At 41.4% G+C, this 19,905-nt stretch overlaps 1 protein-coding gene across 5 annotated transcripts in view; it reads right to left on the reverse strand.

The window, feature by feature from the left end:
- Positions 1–19,905, reverse strand: part of slc30a9 (solute carrier family 30 member 9) — a 120,670-nt gene that overhangs the window by 15,492 nt on the left and 85,273 nt on the right. For all 5 annotated transcript variants that reach the window (XM_020520880.2, XM_048597327.1, XM_048597323.1 and 2 more), the window contains 3 exons: positions 18,210–18,281; positions 8,964–9,071; positions 6,692–6,857 (listed from right to left, as the gene is read on the reverse strand). In XM_020520880.2, the coding sequence (XP_020376469.1) occupies positions 6,692–6,857; positions 8,964–9,071; positions 18,210–18,281 (346 nt within the window). The remainder of the gene's footprint in view (positions 1–6,691; positions 6,858–8,963; positions 9,072–18,209; positions 18,282–19,905) is intronic.

Here is a 19,905-nt window from a genome sequence, read left to right on the forward strand (position 1 = left end):
TTTTATTAAGCCCTGACTACTCAGAAGATGCCAGAAACAGCACCTCTGTTGGAGTGGACATCACTTTGAATGAACCTACTTCTATCTCCCCTCCTCCTCTCCCTGGAGGATGCAAAAATTCAAATCATAAAATGGTTCAACAATTATCTCCTCAGTAATAACCTATTATTTGAGACTGCATTACATTTTATAAATTCAATTCAAACTCAACTTTAAAAATTACATTCTGACTTTAGTGGTAGTCAGATTTTCACAAGACTGAAAAGAAATATATTTTCCTCCACTTTAGTACCTATGTTCTCAAATAATATTAACTGATTTTTTGTAACAGTGACTTATAGGTTTCCATAGGAATTCAAATGGACTAAACTGAGTAAATTATTTTGGGGTATCTCTGGTAGCAATTAGTAAGATATCAAATCCATTGACCCAACCCTGTGGGTATTTGTGACAACATTCCTTAATCATGGTTGAGTATATGATGGTATCTCTCCAAAGCTTCGTTTATGCAATGACACACAGTTGACTTGTTAATGATTTCCTCAAACTTTAGACAATGTTAGAACTCTGATCAGATTGGATCTCAATTGGTGGTCCATAATAAGTAAAAAAATAAAGGATAACTTTTCCATTAAAGAAGTAACGCAGTGTGGAGCTGAAGGAGCACAGCAGGCCAGGCTGATCCCGAATCGAAACGTCAACTTGCCTGCACCTCTGATGCTGCCTGGCCTGCTGTGCTCCTCCAGCTCCACACTGTGTTATCTCTGACTCCAGCATCAGCAGTTCTTACTATCTGAGTGAGTTATAACTTTTCCATTAAATTTCTAGCTGTAATTATCCTTAATTGTAAATATCCTTAATTGAATAACTTCTGGGAATTGGGTTGTTAGGGTAAGAATATTAGGTGACCTGCTTTCATTTTTCATTAGAATCATGCAGCATAGAAACAGGTCCTTTGACCCTCTCTGTCCATGCCGACCAACAAACACCAAATTTTACTAATTCCATTTACCTGCACTTGGTCCACAACTTAATGCTTCTTGGTCCACAACTTAGATGCTTCTTAAATGATAGGGTACCTGCCTCCAGCACCCACTAAGGCAGTATTCCATATTTCTACTATCTTTACCTCTGAATTCTGGATACTCAGATTTCCACCTCAGTCTCTTCTGTTCTGAGGAAAACTAACCTAGACTATACAGTCTCTCCTCACAACGGAGACTTTCCATACCAGAAACGTCTTGGTGAATCTCCTCTGCAATTACATCCTTCCGATAGCGTGGCGATAAGAATCGCACACAGCATTCCATTTATGACCTAAACAATGCTCTACAAAGTTGGAACAAGACTTCTCTGTTCCTGTATTCTGTGCCCTGGCTAATCAAGGCAAGCATCCTGTGTGCCTTATTCACCAGCTTATCCACCTGTGACATATTCAAATCTATGGGCTTCCACACCAAGGTCACTTTGTTCCTCAGTATTCTCTAGGTATCTATCAATCAGTCAGTGTAAATCCTCTCAAAATGTATCACCTTATTTTTATTAGGATTAAATTCCAGCTAACATTGCTCTGCCCAATTTACCAGTTGATCAATATTAGACTGTAGTTTGAGACCATCCTTCTATCTCTTTTTCCTATCTTTACAGTACCACACCTGTCTTTATGAAGTTTTAGCCATGTAAAAATGTTTATCAATGCCTGCATTTTCCATATTCTTAAATGTCCCACCAGAAGAATTTCATGCGCTATTCATAATGTCTCCTTACAATGTCTAGGTGGTACCACAGTTACATGAAAAACAATCCATTCTTCATTCACAGATGTGACAGGGTATTTCCACTTCTTCATCTGAAGTCTGCTCTAACGTAATGCGCACTGGAACATTTCCAGCCTCAGCAGTGTGGACTGTTAACTAAAACAAAAAACTGCAAATGCTGGAAATCAGAAACAAAAAACAGAAATTTCTGAAGAAGAGTCACTGGACCCAAATGTTAACTTGGCTTTCTCTCCACAGATATTGCTTCCCCAGCAATCTGTTTTTGGGTTGTTTGCTAACTAACTTAACTCTGCATTTGCTTCCTGGGCCTCAATTAAGACAGACATACCAAACACTTCTTTTAAATTATCCTCATTCTTAAACAGAATTTCAGGTCACTAACATCTGCCCTTGGTAACCTCTGGTGATGGACTTTGTTGAGCCATTCCTCTGGTCGCTAGGCATGATGGAAAATACCTGGAACCTGTTCCTGTAATTGCTCCATCAGTAGCCTCACCTGAACTTTGTACTTATACGTAAAGCTATAACTTTCACTCCTGCTGAATCAATCCCCAGTAGTACAACAACTCTATTCATGTAACTTCTCAACTACGCCAATTACCACCAATCCAGACAACAAGTCACAGTCCAATCCGACTTTATACAACAGAACTGGGATATACTCTACAATGGAACTGAGATGTACTCTTCACCATAGTCCTTTATCAACATTTTGTCTTTCATTAAACTCTCGGGAGGGAGAACTAAATCATTCTCTAATAAGAGAGCTTGAGGAGCCCCTGTATTTTAGTATGGTTCTGGGTTTGGATTCTTCCTTTGAAGAAAAAGGTATTATCTTCCCTTCAGACAAAATCCCCTACATCTCTCAGCTACCCTATTTCTTTTGTACTCTCAGTTTACTCCCAGTCTTTAGTTGCAACTAAAGATACAATCTGATCTATGGTCTTTTCCTTCAGAGTCTTGTTTCAGGTCACATTCTTACACGCACTAACAAAACCCATGGGTTTCCACCACAACCTCCAGCATTCTGAATGAATACGTTCCTCCATGTTACAATAGAAACACATCAGCTTCTGATTTCAACTTCACCCTCATTACTTTCCCTTCTGATTGGAGGAAATTACCATGGGGGATTCCCTGCTATCAATTCTTTAACCTAGCTACTTGCCTCCCTTCAATATCCCACTTTCTGTCCCTTTCAAATTCACGAGGGTGATAAACTTTATGGGCTAACCTATAATCACCAGCCATTTTTGCTGCCTACCTAGCAAGTGTAACCCTGTGGTCTTCAACATGGGTTCTTACTATGGAAGTTAAATGAGATTTTTAAATTCTAAGAAAATGATGTAAGATCTTCATACACTGTTTCAGCTTCTAATGCTCGTATCCGCTTATTAAAATTAAAATTACTGAAATTACTCCTTTCACATTCTATATAGTCTTGCCCAGACGGTTTCCTTAGATTTTGGAAAGTTTGCCTTTATGCATCAGGCACTAACTCACATGCTGCTTTAACCTGTATATTTGAAACAAAAAACAAACATTGCTGGAGAAACCCAACATTTGTGGAGAGAAAATAGAGTTAACGTCGAGTCCAGCGGCTCTTCAAGTTCTGATACTGCCAGATCTGTTGTGATTCTCCAGTAATTTCCATTTTTGTTTCAGATTTTCAGCATCTGCAGTTCTTTATTTTGTTAAACTGAATATCACCAGATTCTGATGTTTCACTCCTGGGATTCCTGGTCTTCTGTGTATTTCCTTTAAACCCAAATACCAAGCCAGTACATCAATTACCTCTGCCTTCTTAGCTCTCTTTCAGGCAATGCTATCCTCTAGTTTACCTGCCAAGTCAATCAACCTGGTCTTTGAAAGTTCCCTCAAGACTGTCAGGTCTGGCACGCAGAGAAAGTCTTTCGCTGTGTCCAGGGGCATGTCTTAACTGTAGTACAGAATATGATGGTTTCCTTCACTTTATTTATTGATGAAAACCACAACCAAATCCCTGCTGTCCCGATGTCAAACCAATCCTGTACAAATGAGGACTCACGCCTCAGTGGGGGTGCGCATTGGAAATCAAATTCTATTATTCCTGGAGTAAAGGATATGAAAGCATTGGAGATGGTCCAGAAACATTTTAAGAATAGTTTCAGGAATGAAAAACTTCCGTTGCAAGAATAGATTGACAAAGCAAAGTCTGTTCTCTTTACAGAAAAAGGAGATTAAGAGATCTGATCCAAGGTGTTGGAAACCAGACACCTCACAAACCTCTCAGAGTGAGATGGTGATGGAAGAGTAAAGAACCACAGGACACACATTTAAGGTGACTGATAAAAGCAAAGAGCTGACGACAGGAGAATTTTTAAAAAAATACAGGTAGTTATGAAATGGAATGTACTTCTAGATAGTTTGGTAAAAGTAGAATCAATCATGCATTTCAGAAGAGAATTGGATGATTATCTAAGGAGAAAATAATTTTAGTGTTACAGGAAAAGGCAGAGGAGAAGAACTGGCTGAGCAGCTCTTACACTATAGCCTCCATTTGTTCTGTAACCATTCCATGATTCTAAGTTCTTAAAATGCCTGTCACAAATGTGGCTGTCATTAGGTCAGCATTTGTTGCCCATACCCAAATGCCTTTGAGATTGTGAGCCCCTTCTTGAACCACTAAGCCGATCTGATGTAGATACATTCACAGTGCTGTAGAAAGGGAGCTCCAGGTTTTTTAGTCTGGTGACAGTGAAAAGAACAACAATTTTCTAAGTTTGGTTTGTGTGCAGCTTGGAAGAAACCTGCAGGTGGAGGAGCTCCCACACATTGTCGCCCTTTTCCTTCTAGATGGTAAAGCCAGAGATGTGAAAAGTGCTTTAAAGGAGCAGTAGTGCGGTGCATTGTATATATGCTAGGAACTGTTAGTGCTGCATATTTATGAGAGGGGAAGTGAATGATGAACATGGTAAATGAAGACTTATGAGCTTGATGTCAGTGGTAGCTAAGTTGTTGGAGGAGATGATGAGGGATAGTATTTACATGTATCTGAAAAGGCAAGGACTGATTAGCGATAGTCCACATGGCTTTCTGTGCGAGAAATCATGTATTACTAACTTGACTGAATTTTTTGAAGAAACGACAAAGAAGATTGATGAAGGCATAGCAGTGGACATTGTCTATATTGTCTTCAGCAGGTGCTCAACAAGGATCCACATGGTAGTCTAATTAGCAGGACAGATCACATTGAACACTGGGAAAGCTAGCCACCTAGATACAAAATTGGCTCAAAGATAGGACACAGAGGGTGATGGCTGAGGGTTGATTTTCAGACTGGAGGCCTATGATCAGGGGTGTGCTACAAGTATTGGTGTTGGGTCCACTGCTTTTTGTCATTTTCATAAATGATTTGGATGTGAATAAAAGGAGGTATGGCTAGTATGTTTGCACATGACACCAAAACTGGTGGTGTAGTGGACAGTGATGAAAGTTACCTCCGAGTACAACGGGACCTTGATCAGTTGGGCCAATGTATTAAGGCGTGGCAGATAGAGTTTCATTTAGATGAACATGAGGTGCTGCATTTTGATAAGGCAAATCAGGGCAGGATTTGTACTCTTAATGGCAAGGTCCTGGGGAGTGTTGCTGAAAAAAAAAAAGACACCTTGAGGTGTAGTTCATAGTTCATTACAAGTGGAGTTGCAGGTAGATAGGGTAGTGAAGGCAGCGTTCGGTATGCTTACCTTTATTGATGTATTGAATATAGGAGTTGGGAGGTCGTATTGCAGCTGTACAGGACATTGGTTAAGCCACTACTGGACTACTGCGTTAAAATCTGGTCTACCTGCTACAGGAAAGATGCTGTGAAACTTGAATGGTTTCAAAAAAGAATGTTACCAAGGTTGGAGGGTTTGAGCTATAGGGAGAGGCTGAATAGGCTGAAAATATTTTCCCGGGAGCGGAGGCTGAGGGGTGACCTTATAGAGATTTATAAAATTATGAGGGGCATGGACAGGGTAAGTAGCCATAGTCTTTTCCCCAGTGTAGGGGAGTCCAAAACTAGAGGGCGCAGGTTTAAGGCGAGAAGGGAAAGATTTAAAACCCAAGATTTAAGACTCAAGGGGAAACCTTTTCAACAGAGGGTGGTACATGTAAGGAATGAGCTGCCAGAGGAGGTGGAACAATTACAAAATTTAAAAGGCATCTGGATGGGTACATGAATAGGAAGGATTTAGAGGTATATGGGCCAAAGGCTGGAAAATGGGACTAGATTAACTTAGGACATCTGGTCAGCATGGATGAGTTGGACTGAACATTCTGTTTCCATGCTATACATCTCTATGATTCTAAATGCTAATTTAGAAGACTGCCTGGCCCTAAACGGAGGTTAAATGTTGTTTGAAGCTGCACTTGAAAAGTAGAGATTAAGGAAGATTACTTCAATTCTGACTTGGGCCTTGTAGATCTTGGACAAACATTAGGGAGTCTGAAAATGAGTGATTTACTGCAAAACCTAAAATGTTGATAATGGGGTCTCAGTAATATTAATACTACTGAATATCAAGGGGCAATGGCTGAATTCTCCCTTGTTAGAAATGGTAATGGCCTCACACTTGTATGGCATAAACATTACTGATCTTTTCAGTCCAAGCTTGAATGTTGTCACTAATTGCACTTGAATAGAGAGTCTGAATACAGCACATAAACTATGCAAAAGGATCAAATGCATGAAACACAGCTAGCCCTTTTTTAAAAAATCCAGTAACTTCAATGGACAGAAATAGGGCAGACTCAACTGCCTACTTAAGCGATATTCTATATCCAAGGAGGAAATCTACTCCTACACACTTTGCAGTTTACTTGAAGCATCACTTTAAAACAGTCATTTTTGGCTTTCTTACGAAAGACAGAGTAACCCAGCCAGTTACCTTACTGAAGGGTCATTCTCCAGAAGTTCAGTAAGCCTCTGTACATTTTCTGGCTTTATAGATCTCCCAATCAAAGCCTCAGTATTTGAGTAGATCAAGAATGTTGAAACTGCACCTAAGAGTGTTCCAACACCAAGGGAACCAATGCTGTCATAATATAGATTACCTGAGTGAAAAGAATGCACAATATGAACAACTGTTGAAGTCACTCAGTAGTACCAGCAACAAAACAAACATCGTATATGTGGGAACATACCACTTATACATTTCAGGCAACTACTGAAAGCACATCAATAAACCTTTACTCTGCATTTTCTTTATTCGCTGAAATGGATTTGATTTTGCAAAAGCATGCTGTGCGCAGTTGCTTGTACAGATATTAAGAACATGGAAAAAGTATGACATACAGATAAACATTAAGTGGCGCACTACAATAGAAGATTGGGAAATAAAAATAGAAAATACTGGTATGATTCAGATCAGACAGTGTCCACGGAAAGAGAACAGAGTTAATGTACCATGGTGATAGTTTTTCATTGGAATTTGAAAAGGTTAAAGGTGTAGCAGGTTTTAAGCAAATGGGGAGGCAGGAAAGAGGGGTCTGGGGAGGTAAGAACAAAAGCAAGTATTAGAATTGAAGGCAGAAGAGAGTAAGTGACAAGAGATATTGGTATGCAGCAACAGGACAAGCAAAAGAACAAAATATGGATCTGGAGGAGCTCAATATGATTAGTGTAGAATCAATACTAATAGCTGCTATCCAAAAACAGGAGTAGAGATTATGATCTGAAATGGATTTCCACCTCCACAGAATGCTGCTGGACTGCTTACTGTAGATATATCCATAATTGTGTCTTTTTATTTCATATTTCCAGTATCTATGGGTGTTTTTGGAAGATACAAATATTGGTTTATAAACTAGGTAGACTTTCAAAGTGTTTTTCAAATTTACAAATATTTAGTTCATATCAGGCAATTGAAGCAAAACATCAGGTTGTGAAAAATAGTCACAAGAGCCTACCTTCTTACGCTCTCACTGATCATCAGAATAGCATTTTAAAATTTTAAAAATAAATTTGATCTTTCATAGAATTTAGCAGTATAGGAGACCATTCGACCAGTCACGACTTTACCAGTTCTACTTTCCCAGGCAGCACATTCCAAACCCTAATTACTGAGTAAGGAGCTTCTCCTCATCTCACTCCTCGCTCTCCTGCTGACAACTTTGAAATTGTGACCACCAATTACAGACATAACAACTAATGGATCATCTGTCAAATTCTACATTAATCTCAATCATGAAAGGAACAACTGGCTTCATGCTTTCAGTGACAAGGCCGTGCTCACTAGAAACAAAGATTACTATCAAAAATATTAATATGGTACTGTTGCATTACTTAGTAAGGTTTTTATATAGCAGCCGGATGAGAATGTTAAATTAAAAAGAACAGTAACTTGGGTGACTTCATATTGAAACCTGAGCTACAATAAATGGTAAACTTTCTAAACTAAAGCAAAAGGGTATTTGGTTTTGCTTCAACTCCTAAGTAAAAAGATGCTGAATGAACAGATATACTGTTCAATTTTAATTTATCATACTGTTTGCGCTATTTTTTCCGTCCAGATACACGCTTTCCCTAAAAATTTACAAATTATGATACTCAAACGTTTCTCCTTTTTAAGCTGCTTTTCACTGGTGAGAGACCTTCAGAGGAGTTTAACATTTCAAGAAAGTGGGAAATTGGATTCAGAAAAGACCTCCTATTAGGTCAAGAATTGAAGAATTTTGGATATGTTGAAGGTTAACGGAAAGTCAGAGAATAATGGCAAATTGAAGCAACTCATTTTGTTTGAAAGAGGAATAGAATTATTGAATAAATATTACCAGTATAGGTGGGAGATAAGAAATTTAAAACAAGAACGGATGAATTCCTCTTAGCAAAATGGATAGTGATATTAGTTATCAAATTGAGTGAAGAACTTAACATATGGCTTTAGCTAACCCAATATAACCTTATTTAACATACTGTATGCTATAAAATCTTTCAAAATATAAAAATAGATCTTAAAAGGGTATTTTACAAGAACATGTAGCAACAAGAACCTCTAACAAAGTTAAATGCAAATGTAAACAATTGTGATATCTCCAAATTATTTAATGGAGCTCCTATGCTGTTACAAATGCATAAACAAGTCACATGCAGTTTTTTTTTTTAAGGCAGGAAATGGAGACATAATTGGATACTCTGTGATTATTTTAACAACATCTTACCAGTAAGGGATGTCAGCCCCATACAGCTAGCTGCTAACAACACTCCCAACACAGCAGCTGCATCTTCCAACAGAACAACATTAGTGGTTGGATCATGACCATTCATCACTAGGAAACAAATATGATGCGTGTTAATGGTTTGGTGGCATAAGGAGCAAGTCCTTCAGTCAAACTATCAGCTAATACGTGGGCTTTATTTTAGAATCAAAGTGTCACATTATTAGAATATATTATATATGCTAATGAATATCAGAGAAATAAATAGGTACCTGCTGCTTAATAATAGTTCAAAAATTACATTATAAACATTACAAACATAGTGAAGTTTAGAATACTTTCACATGACAATCAGAAGGCTGTTGGGTTCAAATCTGTCATCAACAGACTTGAGCATAAAGTGTGTGCCAACAGATCACTGTTGTTTGCAGTACATGTACAGTATACAAGTGTCAGCAATGGTTCAGTTAGTAGAACGCTTGCCTCTCAATTGCAAGGTCTGGATTCAAGCTGCTGCCTACTGCTTGAGCACAAAACTCCCGTACAGTAATAAGATAAATTTTAAACTGTCAAAGGGGCGTGAAGTGGGTTAGAGCTTGTCATTAATAATAAAGATGAACATGAATGACTATGCATAATTGACAGTTTTGTGATTAAAGAGTTTATTTCAAAGAAGATTTTTTGAACACATCTGCTTGCCTCTCTCAAGATCACGTCAAACATTTGCCAATGGCTCAGAGTATCTGCTGTGCACAGAATCAAAATGAAAATGGCAGGTGCATGGAGTAATGACGAAGTTGTGAAAGTTATGGGGTGCAAATAGTCATTACAACTAGGCCAATGTCACAATAAATTGAGATGGGCCTTCAAGCCAGCCTTCAGAGGTGATATATGATGTCCACCCATGCACATTACTGACACAAAAATAGGCTGAGCAGGATCCTTCAGAAAGGAGACAGAATCAGGAAAACTTGCAACTCAGGAACCCATTGCTTGATGAAAATCTTGTCGATCAATTCCAGCTTACTTAGGCCAATAGTTATAACCCTATTAAACTTAAAAATTACTGGTGTCAGCTTCACTGGCAAAACCGACATTTATTGCCCATCTCGGAACTCAAAAGGGTGGTGGTTAGCTGTTTTTTGACATAACATTTTTCAATTTTGAAGGCCTTCTAAATTTTTATATATAAGCATTGTACTTTCAGGTGCAATTACAGTTTCACTGTCATGACACACAATCATTGTATCAAGTCTTGGAGCAAAAGAAAATGATGAAATGCAATTCAAAAATGTCATTGATTCAGTACCTGCCTAAAGTAATAAGTGATTATCAGTACTTTTTCTGAAACTGATCTGCTAGAATTATATCAAAAATACTAAATATCTAATATACTAAAATACTAAATACTAAAATCAGGCTTTTGCTTTATAGTAATCACAGCCCTTTATAAATTGATAACTGACAGCAGGCACACATTTTGTGGTTCACTGAACTGCCTTCCACTGACTGATATCAACATAGCAAGAACAACAATCCTGGCTGAGGTCAAGTGTAAGATGACAGTGTGCTGTAACATGACTTGGAAGCAGCAGACCATTAGTGCTCTTCCTAGTTCCAGAGAAATTCTCCTATAATAATCTGTGGTTTAAGTGACCAAGAACAGTCCATTTAAAAACTGGTTATTATGAGGGCTCAATGACTAGAAAAAGAACTGGACAGATTGTACACAATGCCACCAATTTGTAAGTTATAAACTAGGTCCTACTACCAACATAGGATTCTTATTTTTATACGAGTATTTCAGGAGCTAGTTTATTTGTTAGGATCCTAATCATCAATGGATTCCGCCATGTTCAACCCCCAGCTGCTTTATATCCGCAAAAAGGTGACCAGCATTTAAACTGTCAGTGAATCTGGAATACTCCAGTTGTCTCAATGGGAGATGGATTGTGAATAGTTTGATCAAACTAGTCTACTGAACTTTAATATGCACGGCACCCCATTCCTTGTCTCTTGAGTTTCTTCTAATTGCAAGTTTCTTAGTTGTGTATCAGTCATTCACAAAGTCCTGCTTATATTCTAGCCATAGCCTCCATTGTGGTTGGGACTGTGACGGGGGAAGGCAAGTGGTGACCTGAGAAATACTGTGGGCCCGGAATGTAACAAAATGGTTGCAGGCAATGGATGGTGCAATTGAAACATTCGAGTCATGTCAAGGCCTTGAAATAAAAAAATAACAGCATAAGGATTTTTATTAAAAATCAACAAATGCCAAAAACATGATTAGGAAGAGCATTAAGTAGAATAATTTGCTGATTGATAGAAAACCGTGCATGAGAGGCAACGCCAGTATTTGTTGCCCATCCCCAACTTGCCTTTAGAAGATAGTAGAGACATGCATTCTCAACTCATTGGCAGTCTATCAAGTATAGGCATAAATGTACTGTTGTTAGAGAGGGAGTTCCAGGATTTTGACTTGGTGACTGGCAAGAAGCAGCAGCAATATAGTTTCAAGTCAGTACAGGGAGAGACATGAAAGGAATCTTGTAGATTATGGAATTCCCATGAATCTGTGGTCCTTGTCCTTATAAGTTGTAAAAGTCTGGTGCTGTTGAAAGGATTGCAAGTTTGAATATGAAGGCGGTGGTTGCAAGCGTTCATCAAGCAAGCTACTATCGTGTTGAGACATAAGTGCTGTTGGAGCTGAACTGATCAGGCAAGTCGAGGCTAGTCCTTCAAACTCTCAGCTAACAAGGGAGTCAAACGATTTAGGTGTTAGGCTTGGAAAGCGGAGCTAAGGCCACAATCGGATCAACAATAAATCTTATCAAATGGCAGAGACTGAATGGGTCTATTCTTGCTCCCAATTTGTATGTTCATTTGTACTCCCCACATGTATCCTGCAGACGGAGGGCAAACTTTGGGGAGCTGTGAAGCACCCTGCTTCTGTCCAGCTGTTGTAGCCAGAGTGAGTGCTTATATCGCTAATTCAATTAATTTGCTGGCTAATAGAATCCCTAGGAATGCACAGGCTTAAGGGGGTTGGTAACAGTGGAATATCATAAGGTGATGTGAAGGAAGAGAGTTCAGTGACCTTTCTGCAGAAGAAAGGCATTGTGAAGGGTTAGTGGACTTGAAACTTTAACTTAGCTTTCTCTCTTCAGATGCTGTCAGACTTGCTGAGTTTTTTTTCCCCTTTCTCCGATCGCAGGTGCTGCTAGCTGGCCTAGTCCAGACCTGCTGCATCCCTAGTTGTCCTTGAAAAGGTGATGATGAGCTGCCTTCTTGAACTGCTGCAGTCCACGTGCTGTAGGTAATCCCACAATGCCATTAGGGAGTTCCAAGATTTTGACCCAGCAACAGTGAAGGAATGGCAATACATTTCCAAGTCAGGATACTGAGTGGCTTGGAGGGGAACTTGCAAGTGGTGGTGCTCACATGTATCGGCACGGAGGCTCAGTGGTTAGCACTGCAGCCTCACAGCGCCAGGGACCCAGGTTTGATTCTACCCTCGGGCGACTGACTGTGTGGAGTTTGCACATTCTCCTCGTGTCTGCGTGGGTTTCCTCCGGTGCTCCAGTTCCCTCCCACAGTCCAAAGAGCAGGTTAGATGGATTGACCATGCTAAATTGCCCGTGGTGTTCAGGGATGTGTAGATTAAGTGGGTTATAGGGGGATGGGTCTGGGTGGGATGCTCCAAGGGTCAGTGTGGACTTGTTGGGCTGAACAGCCTGTTTCCACACCGTAGGAATTCTATGATCTGCTGCCCTTGTCCTTGTGGATGGGAGTGGTCGAGGATTGGAAGGTGCTGTCTAAGAATCTTTGGTGAATTTCTGCAGTGCATCTTGCAGATAGTACACATTACTGCGGTTGACCAGTGGTGGTGGAGGGGTTGGATGCTTGTGGATGTCCTGTCAATCAAGCGAGCTGCTTTATCCTGGATGCTGGAAACTTGAATGTTGTTAGAGCTGCACTCATCAGACAAGTGTAGCATATCTCATCAAATTCCTGACTTGTGCCTTGTAGATGGTGGAGAGGCTTTAGGGAGTCAGGAGGGGGGGATTATTCATTGCAGTATCCCTAGCCTCTGATTCGGTCCTGTATATGACTGGTCAATGGTAATCTGCAGGATGTTGATAGTGGGAGATTTAATGATGGTAACATCATTGAACATGAAGGGATGATGATTAGATGGCAATTACTTGGCTTTTCTGTGACGAGAATGTTAACTTGCAAATTGTCAGCCCAAACCTGAAGAGTGACCAGGTCTTGCTGTTTTTGAACTGCTTCAGTATCTGAGGAGTGGCGAATGGTGCTGAACGTTTGCAAACATCAACCTGCATTCCCACTTCTGACCTTAAGATGGAGGGTTGGTTATTGATGAAGCAGCTGAAGATGGTTGGCCAAGGACATTACCCTGAGGAACACCTACAGGGATGCCCTGTAGCCGAGATGAGGGAGCTCCAACAACCACAATCTTCTTCCTATGTGCCTGGTATGACTTCAACCAGATTCCAGATTTGGAAGTCTCCTTGAAGCCACACTTAGTCGAATGCAGCCTTGATGTCAAAGGCTGTCACTCACCTCAACTCTGCAATCCACAGAAGCACAGAATCTCAGTGCAGAAAGAGGCCATTCAGCCCATCAAGTCCACACAGACCCTCTGAACAGCATCCCTCCCAAACCCATCCCCACCCACTCTATACCTGTTAAGCCGTATTTGCAATGGCTAATCCACCTCACCTGCTCATCCCTGGGTACTGCGGGGCAATTTAGCATGGCCAATCCACCTAATCTGCAGTTTTAGAACATGGGAGGAAACCTATGCAAACTGGTAAGGGGAGATTGTGCAAACTCAACAGTCTCCCAAGGCTGAAATCAAACCTGGGTCCCGGGTGCTGTGCGGCAGCAGTGCTAACCATGTGCGGAGCAAGGCTGTAACAAGGTCTGGAGCTGAATGGGCCTAGCAAAACCATACTGGGTGCCAATGAGCAAGTTATTACTGATAGCACTGTTGATGATGACACTTTCCAACACTTTACTAAATGATCAAGAGTAGATTGATGGGGCAATAATTAGTTGAGTTGGAATTGCCAAACCTTGTATGTATAGTACATACTTGTGCAATTTTCTCACATTGCTGGGTAAATGCCCATGTTCTAACTGTACTGGAACAGTGTGACTGAGAAGCAGAAAATACTGGAGCACAGGTTTTCAGTATTTTGCCAGGGCCCAGAGCCTTTGTAATATCCACTACCTCCACCTCTTTCTTGATATCACGTGAAGGGAATCAAATTGGCTGAAGACTGATATCTGATAGTAGGAACCATTGGAAACTGAGATGGATGACCGACTCGACACTTCTAGTTGCAGGTTGCTGCGAATGCTTCAGCCTTAGCTTTTGCATGGATGTGTTGGGCTGGCCCACTACTGAGAATGGGGATATTTGTGGAGCTGCCTCCTCCAGTGAGCTGTTTAATTGCCCACCATCATGCACAATTGGATGTGGCAGGCCTGCTGAACTCAGATTTGATCCATTGATTTTGGGATCACTTGTCTATCACTTGCTGCTTAAGCTATTTGGTCCTTAAGTTCAATTTGGCAGTTTCACTAGGTTGACATCTCATTTTTAGGTATGCCTGGCTCCTGGCACACCCTCTTGCATTCTCCTTTGAACCAGGCTTGATGGTAATGGCTGAGTGGGGGATATACCCAAGATATGCCAAGAAGTTACAAATTGTGCTAAAGTACAATTCTGCTGCTCGTGATTGCCGAAAGTGCCTCATGGCTACCCAGTCTTGAGTTGCTAGATCTGTTTGAAGTCTGATAGTGTGCTAACCGTCACTCGTCAGCACAACATGGAGGGTATTCGCAATGTGAGGCAACACCTCAGTTCCACAAAGACTATGCGGTGGTCAGTCTTACCAATACTGTCACGGACTATTACATTTGCAGCTGTCAAACTGGTAAGCAAGTAGTATGTTTTACCCTCTTGTTGGTTCCCTCACCACTTGTTGCAGACTCAGTCGAGCAGCTGCCCTTAAGGACCCAAACAGCTTGACCAGTAGTGCTACTACCAAGCCACTCTTGGTGGAGGGCACAAATTCCCCCATCCAGGTTGTATTCAGTGCCCTTGCCACCCTTAGTGCTTTCTCCTGGAGTTGTTCAACATGGAGGAGTACTCTTTCATCAGCTAAGGGAGGACGTAACCTGGTACCATCAGTGTTTCCTTGCCCATATATGACCTGAAGCCACGAAACTTCACAGGATCTGAAGTCAATGCTAAGGACTCCCAAGGCAGCTCCTGCTCAAATGTATGCCACTTTGCCACCACCTCTGCTGAGTTTGTGCTGCGAGTGGTAGAACAGATGGCAGTATCTGGGACATTGTGAGCTATGATTCCATGAGCATGGTTATGTCAGCCTGTTGCTTGACTAGCCTGAAAGACAGCTCTCCAATTTTGGCACTCACCCCCAGATGTTAGCATGAAGGACTTTGCAGAGTTAACAGGGTTATTTCTGCCATTGTCTTTTCCGGTGTTTAGGTCAATACCAGATGGTCCGTCCAGTTTCATTTCTTTGAGACTTTGTAGTGATTAATACAACTGAGTAGCTTGCTAGGCAATTTCAGAAGGTTGAAATTGAGAGAGTCAACCACAAGTTACATGTAGGCCACATCAGGTGAGGTTGGCAGATTTCCTTCCCTGAAGGACATTAGTGAACCAGATGCATCTTTCTAATAATCGATAATGGCTTCACAGTCATCAACAGATTCTTAATTCCAAATTTTCTTTTTCCAGCCATGATGGGATTTGAACCTAGGCCCTCAGAACATCTGCTGAGTTTCTGGCTTAACAGTCTAGATATGACACTACACCACCACCTCCTATGCCACTGCCTCTCAGCAATTTCTGTGTTTGCTTAATTGCCACCATCCTCGGTTCTTTGCTATATTATATCATGGGGAGATGACTCCATTTTCCCTTGGAATTGATTACTGTCTAGCACTTGTACTACACACGTTACTCCTTATTCATCACCCCAAGCCTCAATGTCTTCAGGCCCTACTGTATGCGAGTATGGACGGTTTCACCATTCAAGGAGTCATGATGGCACTGAACACTAACGAAATAGACAACATTCCTACTTATGATTAATGAGACAGCTGAAGATTATTTCCAGCTGTTATTGATCCTTTATGAAATTTGAATGGAGTTGCATTTCCACTTCTTTCCTTTAAAATACTCACCTGCAAGTCAAATCAGTGGAAGGAACAGGAAATTTAGTAGATCTTTAATTAAAGGAATCTCATATGCAAAAAGAAGAATGGATAACTGGTACTTTTGCCTGTATTTAATTTGTCAATTAAACATATATGTTCCCCATTTACATCAACACCTCCAGTAAATGTCCTGCAGGCCTGACCAGTCCCCCTCCACTGACACCCTTATTCACTTAGCTGAACTCGTCCTCACCCTTAACAACTGCTCCTTCCATTCCTCCCACTTCCTACAGACAAAGGGGGTGGCCATGGGTACCCGCATGGGCCCAAGCTATGCCTGCCTCTTTGTAGGATACGTGGAACAATCCCTCTTTCAAAGCTACACTGGCCCTATCCCCCACCTCTTCCTCCATTACATCGATGACTATATCGACACCGCCTCGTGCTCCCATGAGGAGCTGGAACAGTTCATCCACTTCATTAACACCTTCCACCCCAATCTTAAGTTCACCTGGACCATCTCCGATACCTCTCCCCTTCCGGGACCTCTCTATTTCCATCTCTGGCAACCAGCTGGAAACCGATATCCATTTCAAGCCTACCGACACCCACAGTTACTCTAGAGTACCTACAGTACCTCCTCTCGCCCACCTTCCTGCAAAAAGGCCATCCCCTATTCCCAACTCCTTCGCCTCCTCCGCATCTGCTCCCGAGATGAGACATTCCACACCCGGATATCCCAGATGTCCTCGTTTTTCAAGGACCGCAACTTCCCCTCCACAGTGGTCGAAAACGCCCTCGACCGTGTCTCTCGCATTTCCCGCAACTCATCCCTCACACCCCTTCCCCACAATAATAACCAAAACACAATCCCTCTCGTCCTCACGTACCACCCCACCAACCTCCAGATCCAACGCACCATCCTCCGACACTTCCGCCATCTGCAATCCCATCCCACCACCAAAGACATTTTCCCCTCCCCACCCTTATCTGCTTTCCGAAGGGACCACTCTGTCCGTGACTTCCTTGTCCGCTCCACACTCCCCACCAGCACCACCACCCCTGGCACTTTTCCCTGCAACTGCAGGAAGTGCTACACCTGCCCCTACACCTCACCCCTCAACCCCATCCCAGGCCCTAAGAAGACCTTTCACATCAAACAGATGTCCACCTGCACATCTGCTAATGTGGTATACTGTATCCACTGTTCCTGTTGTGGCCTCCTCTACATCGGGGAAACCAAGCGGAGGCTTGGGGACTGTTTTGTGGAACACCTACGCTCGGTTCACACAAAACAACTGCACCTCCCAGTCGCGAACCATTTCAACTCCCCCTCCCATTCCTCAGATGACACGTCCATCCTGGGCCTCCTGCAGTGCCACAACGATGCCACCCGAAGGTTGCAGGAACAGCATCTCATATTTCGCTTGGGAACTCTGCAGCCCAATGGTATCAATGTGGACTTCACAAGCTTCAAAATCTCCCCTCCCCCAAACGCATCCCAAAACCAGCCCAGCTTGTACCCGCCTCCCTAACCTGTCCTCCCACCTATCCACTCCTCCCACCTCAAGTCCCAACTCCATCTCCTACCTACTAGCCTCATCCCGCCTCCTTGACCTGTCCATCCTCCCTGGACCGACCTATCCCCTCCCTAACTCCCCACCTCCACTCACCTTTACTGGCCTCAACCCCACCTCTTTGACCTGTCGGTCTCCTCTCCAACCAATCTTCTCATTTATCCATCTTCTATCCGCCTCCCCCTTTCTCCCTATTTATTTCAGAATCCCCTTCCCCTCCCCCATTTCTGAAGAAAGTCTCGACCCGAAACGTCAGCTTTCCTGCTCCTCTGATGCTGCCTGGCCTGCTGTGTTCATCCAGCTCTACACCTTGTTGTCTCAGTAAATAGCTATTCAGCTTTGAAAATCTTCCCAGCCCCACACATGCATCAGGATGCTTTATATCGTGCACAGCAGTTGTGGTTTTTTAAAAAACTGTATGATAGTATTAGAAGTAAAATTGGCATACCGTACTGATATAACGTTATTCCTTTAGCTCGAGCACTCTTTCGGAGTTCATTTACTGCAACTATAAGTGTTGCTGTAAGAAAAATACAACAGAAATTTGTGAACATACTTTACCTGGAAAATCAAATCTTATCGTTTATATTAGCAAAATTTACATAAGAAAAATGAACATGCTAAGCAAACGAACTTTAAAAAAATACTACAGCAAAGATGATGTAATTGAAAAGTATGCATAAACGAAACAAATAATTCATTTTCTAACAATAAACAAAAATATTGAGTGCAAAAAATAATGATATTTACAAAGTAAGATCGTGAGCAGGATGCTCAGACGCATTACCCGTAACCACAAAACACCTGTAAACTGTGGTTTCTTTTATATTTTATTATTAATTGTAGGTCTGGTTTTCATGTTTTTAAGTTAATAACCAGTAGGTTGTCTGTCTGGGGTTAATAACTAACTTGGAAGCATTTCTGTTGTCATGGTGGTTACTTTAAATCCATTTTGAGGCTAAGCTTTAAAGGGAATAGGTTTATGTACCACTATGGGCTTTTGTTTATTTTACAATCTTTTGAGACACCACAATTGTAAATAATGGGGCATCAAGGTTTGTATGAGATTAGGGAATTTTTTTTTTTTTTTTTTAAGATTTATTGGAAAAACCAATTGTTTAGACAGACAGTTCTCTTTCAGTTTTTACTTTGAGTTTGAAACACTCCCATGAAGTTTTTGAAATTGAATGGCTACGTTCACAGGTACTCCTGCATTTAGGTAGACAAGTCCCTAGGGCCAGATGAGATCTATCTCAGGTTGCTGCGAAGAGGCAAGGGAGAAAATAGCTTGGGCATTAGTAGGTATCTTCACATCCCCTTTGACCACAGGCAAGGTTCTAGAGGACTGGAGATTAGCCAATGTTGTTCTCTTGTTTAAGAAAGGAAGCCCGGATAATCCAAGAAATTATCGGCTGGTGAGCCTGACATCTGTGGTAGGGAAGCTCTTAGAGAGCATACTGAGGGACAAGATATATGCACATTTGGAAGAAAATAGACTAGTTAGTAACAGGCAACATGGCTTTGTACAGGGAAGGTCAAGTCTCACCAACATGATTGAATTCTTTGAAGAGGTGACAAAGATAATTGATGAGGGAAGTGTTGTGGATGTAGTTTATATGGACTTTAGTAAGGCATTTGATAAAGTCCCACATGGCAGATTGGTACAAAAACTAAGATCACAATGGATTTGGGGTGGGCTGGTTAGATGGATATAAAACTGACTTGATAATAGCAGTGGAAGGGTGTTTTTCAGAACGGAGACTGTAAGTAGTGGTGTTCCACAGGGATCAGACTTAGGTCCTTTGTTGTTTGTAGTATACAAAAATCATCTGGAAGAAAATGTGGGTGATCTGATTAGTAAGTTTGCAGATAACACGAAGATTAGTGGAGTTTCTGTTGTGCCAACAACTGTGAAAGAATACAAAATATAGATAGTTTGGCGACTTGGCCACAAATGGCAGATGGAGTTTAATCCAGACAAATGCGAGGTGATGCATTTTGAAGGATCAAATTTAGCTGTAAATTGTACTGTAAATGGCAGAACCCTTGGGAATATTAATATACCGATGGATCAGAGTGTGCAGGTCCACAGTTCCCTAAAAGTGGCAACACAGGTGGCCAAAGTGATTAAGAAGGTGTATAGC

Source organism: Rhincodon typus, chromosome 1 (assembly GCF_021869965.1).
Source record: "Rhincodon typus isolate 14 chromosome 1, sRhiTyp1.1, whole genome shotgun sequence".
Lineage (NCBI taxonomy): Eukaryota > Metazoa > Chordata > Chondrichthyes > Orectolobiformes > Rhincodontidae > Rhincodon > Rhincodon typus.